Below are 12,242 nucleotides of genomic sequence, written 5' to 3' on the forward strand. Positions count from 1 at the left end.
CACGATATATTAGGTCATTATGCTTCATTAAACATCTCTATCAACGATTTTATTATCGAATAAAAATTTTTAACGATTATTTGCGATATGTCGAGCATTTCGTTGAGTTTATGCGAGATGCTCGCGCCACAATCCGATCAGGTCCGCATTTATTCCCTGAATAAAGTGCTGTTTGAGCGTTAATATGACTTCATTCCGCAATCGATTTGAATTCGATTCGCAGCGAATGGAGGCGGCGGCGATTTCCACCGTGGGCGTCGCGCGGCATTCTCGAAAGGGATTACGGGCGCTCGGCCCGGCGCATTTCTTCGTATCGATCGCCGTCGCGAGTACTCCCACATAATTCGCTTATTACAGCTTCCGCGTATCTCCGCGTTTTCCCCACGGCATAGCCGAGTTCGCGGAAAAAGTATATGCGCTCTCGGTCGGGAGGAACATCTATATACTCGCGTTCGTGCAATCTCGCTCGCTCGCTCGCTCGCTCTCGCACGCCACGTACGTTTCTCGTTTCTCGTGCTACGCGCTACGAGCATCGCCGCTATAATTGCAGCCGATGCGACGTATGTACGCTAGCATGACGCCCGGTCGCCCCGTTGGTTGCGTACGCGCGCGCTCCTCGTATTGGTGCACCACGGATGTGCATGTGCATCTGCGCGTGTATTCGGTGGACGCGTGGGGAAGTCCCCGTTAACGGCGCTGTAGCGCGTTCATGCAACCGTTGTATTCGCGCCGGTTCGAGAGAGATAGACCGAAGAAGGGAGAGAGAGAGAGAGAGAGAGAGAGAGACTGGTGTGCCCAATAGAGAAAGGGAGAGAAATATCGGCGGTCGTTCGAAAAAGAGAGAGAGAGAGAGAAGCTGAGGGCGAGAGAGCGAGAGCGACACACGGAGTAGTCGAGGGATGGTTTTGCTCTGCTGGCTCTGTATTGATTGCTGTGCTGCTCCTCCACCTCCACCATCTCTTGCGACGATCTGTCTCTTTCTCTCTCTCTCTCTCTCTCTCCTCTCTCCTTTCCTCTCTCCTCTCCTCTCCTCTCTGCTCACTCCTGTTCCGCGATCCCCGCCGCCCGCACACCAACGCGGCCGCCCGTAATGTCGGTTCGCTCTCTGCGAAACCATCAAGATCCGAGGTCCTCGTTGCGCCACGTATCTCTTCCCTCGAAACGCCCCGACGAGAGAAGAGTCCGCCTGTAATTGACGCAGATAGGAGTGCCATCTGCTACGGCACGGACGGAGACGGGGAGGAGACGGGGAGAAGACGGGGAACGCGCGTAATGTCCGCCGTCCTCGGCGACGTGTTCCATGTAAGGATTCATTGAATGGGAAACTAAGCTTGGCCGCAGAGCGAGCGAGCGAGCGAACGAGCCACTCTTCGTGACGCTGTCGAGGCTCGCGTGCTTCACGTTCTGCGTCTCGGCTCGTCGTCGCACGTCGCTCGGACGTGTCGAGGACATTGTCACATCTTCCCGAATCTGTTTACCGGAATTTGTCGAGCTATTTCGATAAACGTGCCTTCGTCAAATTTAAAATTTCGCCGCTCACATTTCGATCTCCTTGTATATTATAACGTTTTAATTACAACGTTATCCTGTCGAAGCTATTAGGATTGCACCTCTATTACGTTTATCCACATCAACCTGCAATTTTGTGTGTTAGAGTTTTATACGTCTCATCCATTTATTGTTTCACGTCCATCTCCCTTGCGAGCTTTTCGAAACAAAAATTCCAGTTTGTCAAATATTATTATATTCGCGTACATCTGGTTTCATTACGGCAATTAACTGGGATAGCGATGGACTTGTTGTAAATTGGCGTTCTATTTAAATTCACTAATTACTGTTACGACATAACGATGATATACGTTCGCTTCAGGATGAAACATTCATGTTGCAAGGTCCGCGTGTGGCTGTAATGTTTTTCTTCCGAGCACGGGGGAATGGAATCGGATATAATTAACGTATATGGAAGTATTATCTGATGCGGCACAGTGGCATCGATCCAACGCTCGTAATTATGTATCTTCTTCGCGGCGTTGTCGCAGAATGCAGAAATGGGTTTACGTAAAAATGTTGAGCCAAAGTTTTGCAGCGTACAGTCGGTTACGGGAAAAAGGTATTACCGACGTAGTAATCATACACTTGGCTTTGCTTCGAAGAACGGATGGTTATCGCGTAATCTCACGCACATTTTTCTATCTCTGCGGTAAAATAGAAAAACATTAGACACAGATACCACATCGTGCATTACATTATTAATAAGGATGAACATGCGAATACGTCATTAAGCTGCATTAGCAGTCAGGCAGAGAGAACTTTGTATTCTCGTTTATTAATGATACCGAGTGCATTTTTTTCCGAATGCTTTCTGAAAAATTAGAGTAACGTTCCTTCCGAATAAACCGATTTATCCCGCTATCTGATGTCGAGACGCGAGATATTCATGGATTAATAAGGTCGAGATATTCGAAGCTCGAAAAGCGGAGAGGGAGCGCAAGAATAAACGCAATAAGTTGAAGTCGGACGCGCATTGTCGGCGCGGAGGGCGTCGCATTTCGCGAACAAACGGCGCGTTTCTTCCTCGTCACCGGGCTCTTTTCTCTACCACGACAACGACCGTGTTCCAGGCTGGCACCCGAGCTTTTCCCGGCCGAAGGAAAGGAGCGTAATACCGGTCGAGAAATCGATGGTCGCGTCCGTGTCTTCCTTTTGCTCTCGGTTCGCCGCCCCCGCGTTCCCTTGCCTTAAGGCGTCCACCTCCCCTCTCGCCCACCCTTCTCGCCCTCGTTCCTCGCCCTTCTCTTCCTCGCCAATTTACGAGCATCTCGAAGTGTGCCCGCCTAGCTGAAAACCGGGGTGGCGTCGCCCGGATATTCCGAACGCCGTGCGGATGACGACGATGTCGAATCGTCGAATGGATCTCTTTACAATGCCTCGATATTGTCCGCGTATCGATATTTTATTTTCGTTGCACGTATTGTTTTAAATCACGTTAATTTAACTCCGATAATTAGAACTGAACGCGATGTTATCCAGTGACGTTAGTGAGATTCAAATTTTCTCTTTATAAATTGAGAACCGATATCTAATTAGCTAATAGAAAAGCATTATTTAAAAGAAATGAATGAGTGAAAAATACTGCGCACACTTTCGTTATAATACGTTGATTAATTTTTACTAATTTGTTGTCATAGAGAAGGATTTCTCTGACAATAAATTCCTTCAGCTATCACGAATGACATTGATATATTTTGTAAAAAAAAAGTTGAATATACGCTCGTGAAGGAACAATGAAAAATATTGATATGCTTAATGCTTAGTTATAAGCATTCCTTCTTGCGCGAATTTTGCGTGATGTACACAGGAAAGAAACTCTTTTGAAGAGATTGATAAACGAGCCGTGTTGCCGCAGCAGTAATTGCGCGAGCTCGGTTATACCATGTTATTCGGCGCGCCCGGGAGACGCGTCTAATTATACGTTCCTCGAATGTAGGTGATAATTTCGACCGCGGATTCTGATACCTATCTCAGCACCGCGCGCACCACTATAAGAGTTCGGAAATTATCGAAAATTGTCCAAGTTCTGCATTGAAAGGAACATTCGCGGGAACTAAAGTATTTGATTTAATTGTACATCACTCTCTCTTTCTTTACGCCATTAAAAAGTTTAGATGTCGTTCGTATAATAAACTTTAAAAATGCTCAAGATCGCACCCCGAATTCCCAATTTTATTTAATTAATGTGTCTATTGTGTTTAAAAATAGAATCATTGTGATTAAATTGCGGCTTTATTATTAAAGCTGAAGCAACTTTAATTGGAAATTGGACAACAGGAAAATTTGATAATATCATGAGAATCGATATTACTTCGACAAGCGTCAAGTGTGACATTTCTGTTTTTAGAATTCGGAACGTGTTCATCAATAGGCAAAAAGTCATACTTCTGTCACATTGACAGATCTTATTTCTAATTTTAAGAGAAAAGATAACACGTAGAAAAAGCATTTATTTATACTCTCCATCAAGGCAAGAAATTTTCCCTTCCAGATAGTAAAAATGTAAAGTATAACAATGCAAATAATATATCGCAAATTGTGTTGGAAAATAATGTACAAATTTTCAGCGAAAATAGTAGTCATTGAAGTACTAATTTTGATACTTAATTGAGATAGTTAAAGATACTCTAATGATTGTACGCGCGAAACTCGGAATTTTCGTTAATTAGAGTCTGCGACTTTTCGCTTTTAGTTACCAACACACACAAGCAAAGGAGTAGTAATAATAGCAATAGTATAGAAGATATTGAAAGGGCGCGCTTTCCTGTCACAGTTATTCGGAGGATAATTTCCGGCGACAATTAAAGGGCTTCTACGCGGCTTCTTTTGTCAATTACAAACGAGAGAGGCTTCGCACGACATCACCATTCACAAATCTGAAAGCGCAGTAAGAGCCATTGTAAGAGTTCCTTTCTATTAACTGCTTGTGATGCAAAATAATCGCGCAAATTCTATATATGGATATTGAAATATATATATATATCACCGCGAGATAACTGCTTACTACAATGCGGCATGCATAAATATCTGGTACATTGCTTAATTGAATTTTTCCGGAGTTAAATAATTATAAATGAATACCTGTTTAATGAACAACTACATTATTGATATTTGTAAACTGTAAAGGTAGTACATTTATAATTTATAACAATGGTATGAATAATATTTTATAAGCAGTAAAAATTTAAAATCTATGTAACGCACCTCCTACATTTTTGTATATAAATGGACTTATTTCATTCTATAAGAAATCGAATTTTAAAGAAAAACGATGAAAAATTGTAGTACATTATTTTTGAAAATGGATTTTAAAAAGATAATGTAGATGAGAAAGTGAGAAAGAACACGATTTAAAACTGTGTAGGTATATATATATATATATATATATATATATATATATATATATGATTATAAACTAATTCCTTTTTTAACTGTGTGTGTTAAATATATCCGCATATCCTAAATGTCTAGGTTTAAATATAAAAGAGCCATTTTACGATGATCCTCTTAGAGCGTGGCTCATAAAAGTAAGAGGAAGCCAATAAAGAAAGGATACGCGGAAAACGTAGACGCACGCGTTTAGAAATATCTCTGAAATATTTAAATCGGATTATCTTGGTTTCTTTCTTTCGCCTTAGCGATATGCCACTCAATACTAAGTGCTTTCTTTATCTGCCTTCTCATCCATTAGATTAACGAGAATAAAGAACGCGGAATTATTTATACGTTACTTTCGCCATCATTCAACGGATCGATCAACGCGACCCTAGAAATCCTGGATGCTTTGCGAAGACTCTCCAATAAGACCGTTACGAGCCGATAAGAACGAGGGGGGGGGGGCCAACTTGAATCAATACGTCGCCGATAACGATCGCGTGACGACTCGTAGCACGGAATGAAGGCTATTGTGTATACCAGACCACACGGTGAATTTTCCCTGTCCCGGGTTTATTCCGGTTGTGACATGATAGTATGCGGAATAGGAAGTGGGTATATGCATTAGAATTTTTCTCTATCGTTGCAGTGAATAATACACTCCGCCGGAAGATAATCGATTAGGTAAGCGTCGCGCGCGCGCGTGCACTCAGAAAAAAGTGTAGCATCAGATAGTACAATTGTGAAGATCTCTTCTACAAATAATAGTACAAATAGGGACAGGGATAAATTGTAGTAAATGAGTCTAAAAAATTGTTCTAAAAAATTATTCTCAGATTGTCTGAAATCAATTGACAAACTGTTTAAGACTGTAAAATATTATAATATTAATTCGCACGTTTGTTTCACAGAATCACAGTTTTTGTGTTTGCATGTGACAAAATAAATTTTGCTACAAAATTGTAGTTAATCGGTGTATTTCATATTTTCTATTACATTACAATTTAAAGTTACTTATCTGACAAAATAAGGTCTACAATATTGTGTTAACTTTTTCCGAGAGATTTTTCTCAGTGTGTAAATTTTAAAAACAGAGGTTGACCCGTCTACGAATTTTGGTGTGCTACGTAAACGGAATACGTTCCTCGCATCGGCGGAGGATACGGTCGTACACTTTTTTTCCCAAGTATGAAAATTCCGTTTTCAATAGAATCAGGATTAATTCGTCGAGCACGGATTCTTTCGCGTTTGAAAACGCATTCCGCCCGCGTGAATAGCGGCAGAAAATGCATTGAGACGGCTCGCTCGCGGCGTACACGGCTATATTTAAGGACTAACGAGTTAATAACGGTAGTAAATGCCATTTCAGCATTCCATTCGAACTGAGAATCCGTTTATCGCTGAACGATGCACTCGTGCTTTCCGAAATGACGCTCTTTAAAGGACGGAGATAAAAGAGAGAGAAAGAGAAACAGAGATAATTTCACACATATGCGTATGCTTGACACAAACATTCGCCGTATCAGTACAGATATCAGCGAAACGTCACAGATGGCTAAAGCTTGGATTTCCAGAGAAAGATACGAAAGGTGAAAAATTATCTCGCTCGAGGATTAATTAACGTAATCGCGGCGACGTTAATCTCGCTTCGTCTCGCGGACTCGTGCATATGATAACAACTATGCTGGCTGTATGATAATAGCTGCGTCGCCGCCGCCGCCGCCGCCGCCGCCGGTGCATCGTCTAGCCTAGCATCAGCCTAACCTAACTCAACGTTGTAACGATGTATATTTATACAACAGCTGGGCGGCGGAGGGAGGGGAGTGCGCCAGTCAGCTGATTGAAGCGCTGGAGGGGAAAAGATGGAGGGGAGAACGACCTTTATTTAAAGCGCCGCTGGAGGAAGCCTTTCTTCGACTGGTAAACAGTCGTCGAATGCAAATGCGTGCGAGCTGCGCTCGTGTGCGTGTGCGTGTGTGCGTACTCACGCTCGTGGTGTGTAAACGTGACTTTTTTTTCTCTCTGTCGAGAAATATTTCCACAAAATGCATTTTCCACGGTAATCTGCTTAACAGTTTGCCGACTGTTTGAGTAGATCTACCCGTCTCATGATTTATCACTGACTAAATGGATAGACCTACCTGTTTTGTACTACGCCATTCTTCTGTGACTTTTAATTAGTTTGAAGAAGCCGTACTACAAGAAATTTTAAGAGAAAGAGAAAGAGAGGAAACCTTTGAGGACGCGGAAAATTATACGATGCCCAGCGCGTAAGTTAGTCAATGCGTAACTTGCGCGGTTGGCAGAGTGTTAATTGCCGCAATTAGGTGGAGGAGCCTGAAGTATCTCCGAGGCGACGATATTCCATATTGTAGAGGCTATTGTACGCATTATATAGAAAATTATATAGAAAATAAAGGCACTCTTCTGGTTCGATGATTTTCATCAACATGATTATTTAAGGAAAATTTGATTACTCCTTACGATTACAAATTACGCTCACGATGTCGAATTATTGAGAATTTAATCGAGTATTTTATTTCAGTTTACTGAATTCATGTAGCTAATTCTCAACATACAATTTAAATTTAATTAATTAACAACGTTTTTTTTATGAGAAGTTACGACTTTGTTATGAGCTTGTTAAATAATATAGTCTATATAAACGCGTTAATGAAAAAGTGAAAAATGTCTCTGAAAGTTTTATTAAATCTCGGAAACCATATATTTAGTAAGTAAACAAGTATTTTTAATCCTTTCCGTTACAGCTGGTCGATAAAGCGCGTTCTTCGTCTCTTTCTCTCGTTTTTCACCTCGAGTAATAATCTCCCGCGTCGCCGAGGCTGCACGTCTCGCCAAAAATTTCGCGCACCGAAATCTCGATGCGCCGACTGCGCTGCAACTCCGTCGTAAATATCGTGCGCGGCGCGAAACCTGTTCCGTCTCCTCCTCCCCCCCTACCCCCCTTGTCGGATTTTTCGAGATAAAGAACGGGCGAAGTGTGTGCCGGAGTCCTTGGCGATGCAGCGTCGCGTCGCGCGTCGGTGCGGACTCCGCGCGCGCGTTGCGCGTGAGAACGAACTTCTGTAACGAAACCATGTGCGATGTTTCAGAGGACTGGCATGGAGAAGGAGAACTCCGCATCGGGCGGCGGAGGCGGCGGAGGTGGCGGAGCTGAAGCGACGGCGGCGACTCCGGGCGCCACCTCCACCTCCGAGAAACTCCAGGCGGACCAGGCCAATCCGTTGCTCGATCCTACTGCACTCTTCGGCGGTAAGTCATTTTCGCTCGTTCCGCTGCCTTCTTTTTTCGGAGGGATTTCTCTCTCTTTCGCTCTCTCTTTTCCGCTCGTTCCGACCGTAAAACTATGTGCGGACGCGATAAGCGGCATCGTTATGCGAAGCGGCGAAGTCGGGCGAAGGTAGGTCGCGGGGGAAGAGAAGTCCGATAATAGAGGAGAGCGTTTCTTCTCCGCGCTCTAATGGTCGGGATTTCTTCAGCGCCAGGCTAGCTCTATCTGTAAAATATCCAACATCTACATTGTAATCGGTTATCTTACGATATAACTCCGTCTGACAGTTAATTACAGGCGGGGAGATCGGCAGAAAATAGCGTAGTGTCGGAGGTAACAGGTTCGAAAGGAGCAAACTCACGTGCGCGAATGGACGGACAATGCGAATGACTTTTGTATCGGCGGCGCAACAATGGCGTTTTGTTCATTAACTAATGATCTCGTTTGCATCTCGTAACAAGTCCTTCCGCTTCGTTCCTCCGAACCCGATGATGCCCTCCCCCTTTGCTTTTCTAATTTAACTGGCCCGGTCGGGAGCGCTCAGTTTTATTTGATCCGCGCGATCGTACGCGATATTGTTTAGACGAAACGGGCAAATATTTTCCGTGTAACGAACGGCTTGTGGACGCGCGTGTTCGGTATTTCGAGAGGGTATATGCACGGAGTTCCGACGGCATATTTGTCGGCGTGAATTATGATGCTTGTCCAGGAGGAAGTTTACTCCTGGCGATTCCGATTTCGGTTGCCGAAGCACGTTTCCGCGACGGGCGACGAAGTCGACTTCGCATGATCGGACCGCGAGTACGTAAGCTGACAAATTGAAAAGTGCAACAAGGAATTTAAGAAGTAACGAAAGCGACGAGCGTTTTTTTCCCGCAGGTATATGCGTATATCTTTGATGTTCTTTCTCAAGATACAATCGCAACTTATCGCCACGAGTCATTCTATGTGACGTTCTCTCTTCCTTTCTTTTATATACTTAATCAAACTTACAATTAAGTTTCATGTCTATTTATATATTTTAGATATATTTTATTTTCTCAACCAATATAATGGGACAATAAGGATGATAAGGCTTGTCGCATGAATAAGTTCTCTAATGAAATCGGGGATCAAGTAAGATATATTTTCACTAATCTAAGGTTATTCTCTCCATGCGCGTGTGTGTGTGTGTATATACCGCACCGTTACGACGCGCGTTGCACTTGCCGTGGATTTACAGGGTCGTTCGAAAGCCGGACGCGTGATGCAAAGCGGGGCCCAATACGCTCTCGCGCGTCAACGCGATATATATCAGTGCCGCCTTAACGAGCGAAGGGCCTCCTTTCTCTTCCCCTCAGCCCCGGCCCGAAATCAATTAGTCCCGCGCGCGCACATCCTACCCAGCCTTTCTCTCCTTCCAAGGTCATCGAGGCTCCTTCCGTCGATCCTCGGCCGCTTCCTCGCGACAAAGGAGAGAACTCGCGCTCCTCCTCGTCGAGACTCGTTCCGAGCGCTGCGTCTAGATACATTGCCCTAAACTTTTTTACCCTCGCCCGAGTGAGAGCCGTATTCAAGTATGAGAGATGGAATCGGTTGGCAAATTGAGGTCTCTCAATGGTTCTCTATAAAAGTTATTTAATCTTGAATTTTCAAAGTCAGTCTGTAGCGACGCTTGTATCTTTTTTAAAAATTTAGCTAAATACAGATCTGAAAATAATTATATTGGACCATTTGAATAATTATATAACGTACAAAGCAATGAAAGAAAGCGATTATGCCGCGAGTTAACAGTTATAAATTAATAGAGCAAGTTTTTTCATGATATAGATAATAAAGTAGTAATCGCACTTTAATGATATATATGAATATAAACTCAATTTGCGTTATAATTTACAAAAAGGATATACATTTATTTGTCTGATAAGTCACATGCGTTTCTTCTATACGAGAACGGAACAATTGTCCGTTAATGCAGCCGGAGATGCATTCTGCGCTCCTCATTTCTCGACTCGTCTCGATTTCATCTCGAAAGGCTCTCTCGTTCCCTCGCTAGGCAGGATTTTCGGTCGCTCTCCACGAAGACGGGACCTCGTCGTTTATTTCGTCCCTTCACCTTCGACCCGCCGTCCCTCTTCGTATTTCCTGGACCGCCATCGAGCCGCGCACTCCTCTCGGCCTTCGGGTGGGACTTCTCTCTCCCAAGTTGCCCTCCGCTACGTTTTCTGTCTTCCTCTCCCCTTCCTCCGCGCTAGCTAGGTTTCCTGTCCATCGCTGTCATCCGTCTCCGTCTTCGCCGGCGACTTTTTTCGTCCACGCCATCTCGCTCGATCCTTCGCGCTCCGTGTCGCTTTTTCTCCTTTCTCACTCCGGGTTTAGGTCCGTAGGGCTTTGGGGACGCAAGAACGAACGAACGAGCGAGCGAACGAACGAACGGTCGGACGGACGCAACTGGCGAGGTGCCCCTCTCTCTTTCTCATCGTTCTCTCGCTCTCGGTCGGTCGCCGCTCGTTCGTTCGTTCGCTTACTCGCTCGCTCAGTCGCTCGGCCACCCTTCGTCTCCCTCGCTCTTCGCCGGTTCTGTATATTTATTGATTGCCACCTCACCTCGCCTACCACGGGCAGACCGAGGTCTGTGGCAGTTTCCCCCCCCCCCTCTCTCTCTCTCTCTCTCTCTCTCTCTCTCTCTCTCTCTCTCTCTCTCTCTCTCCCTCTCTCTCTCTCTCTCTCTCTCTCTCCCCCTCTCTCTCTCTCTCTCTCTCTCTCTCTCTCTCTCTCTCTCTCTCTCTCTCTCTCTCGCGTTCCTCGTTTCCCTCGTCCCTGCCTCATTCTGCAGCAACAGCAACAGCAGCATCGCGCGCTACGAGAAGCCTCTGTCCCTCTTTCTTGCTCTCTTTTCGCGCTATCACGCTCTCTTCGCTTCCTCTCCTCCCCCTTCTTTCTCGCTCTTTCTTTTGGCTATCTCTCGTTTGCGCTCGTCGACCCACACTACGTCCTGTTTCATTCGAAGCTGCATTCGCCTTCTCTTTCACGTCCTACCTTTATCCGCGTCTCTCTCTCTCTCTCTCTCTCTCTTCTTGTTTCTATCTTTCTCTATCCGCAACCCCGTGGTGCTTTTACCTCCTACGCTCGATACAAACTCGTTGGACGCGGCAGAATTTTCGTTTGAAGCTACCATCCGGGGTTTGCGATATATACCCACATCCACACCGCCGCGTTGCCGTCGCCGCCACCGCCGTCGCTGCTTCCTCGTCTTGACGTCGACGTCGACCTCTCGGCATCGTTAATATCTCGAGGGCGGAGAACTCGCGGCGGTATCAGCGCCGCGGCGAGAGTGCACCGTGAGATGAGAAGACGCCGTCATTTAGGCAAAGTAGGAAAACGGAAAGATCTGTGCGGGTAAACGATACTTCTCCGCTGTACTGCAGTTTCTCTCCTCCGTCTCCATTATCTTCTCCTCTCTTGATTCCTTTTCTACGATGATCGCAAGGAATACGCTCGCGCGCGCACTCACACACACTCATTCTCTCTTTCTCTCTCTCTTTCTCTTTATTATGCGCCAAATTAGTAACAACGTGAAAGAACGCACGTGGAGAACTTCGCGTACGGATAATGATCCCGCTATAGAGTTCGACGATCGAATAAGTAACGTTTCTCGTGAAAGTCCTTGACGGAGTTTAAATTTCACAAAGTGCCACATTATACAACGTTAATGGCACTACGGTCATTCGGATGTTATTGTTTTTTTTTTTTTCATTTCTTCATCGGCAACACTTTGACTTTTCGCTTATCGAGGCCTTTATCGCGCTCGTTTGTCTCTCGCGCATGCATCATCGTTAGCCTGTGTCGTACGTCGCAAATAAAACGCTGTCATTCGTGGGAAATAAAAGGCGAAGAATCGAGCGCACAGGAAAAAATTACTGTCTCTCTTCCTTCTTTCTCTCTGTCCCTCCGCCTCGTTCGTTCTTTGTGTTCCTGTTGCCTTTTCTGTCTCGCTTCCCCTTTCCCCCTTTCCACCCCCTCCTCTCTCTTTCTCTCTCTCTCT

The 12,242-nt window shown here is 45.0% G+C and overlaps 1 protein-coding gene across 11 annotated transcripts in view; it reads left to right on the forward strand.

The window, feature by feature from the left end:
• The window catches only part of LOC139770720 (bromodomain adjacent to zinc finger domain protein 2B-like), a 150,704-nt gene that overhangs the window by 98,032 nt on the left and 40,430 nt on the right, over positions 1-12,242 (forward strand). For all 11 annotated transcript variants that reach the window (XM_071702838.1, XM_071702841.1, XM_071702842.1 and 8 more), the window contains exon 4: positions 8,040-8,199. In XM_071702838.1, the coding sequence (XP_071558939.1) occupies positions 8,049-8,199 (151 nt within the window). In that variant the 5' untranslated portion in view covers positions 8,040-8,048. The remainder of the gene's footprint in view (positions 1-8,039; positions 8,200-12,242) is intronic.

Source organism: Temnothorax nylanderi, unplaced genomic scaffold, assembly GCF_030848795.1.
Source record: "Temnothorax nylanderi isolate EJ_2023f unplaced genomic scaffold, tnyl_v1.0 TNYL_tig0032_pilon, whole genome shotgun sequence".
Classification (NCBI taxonomy): Eukaryota; Metazoa; Arthropoda; class Insecta; order Hymenoptera; family Formicidae; genus Temnothorax; species Temnothorax nylanderi.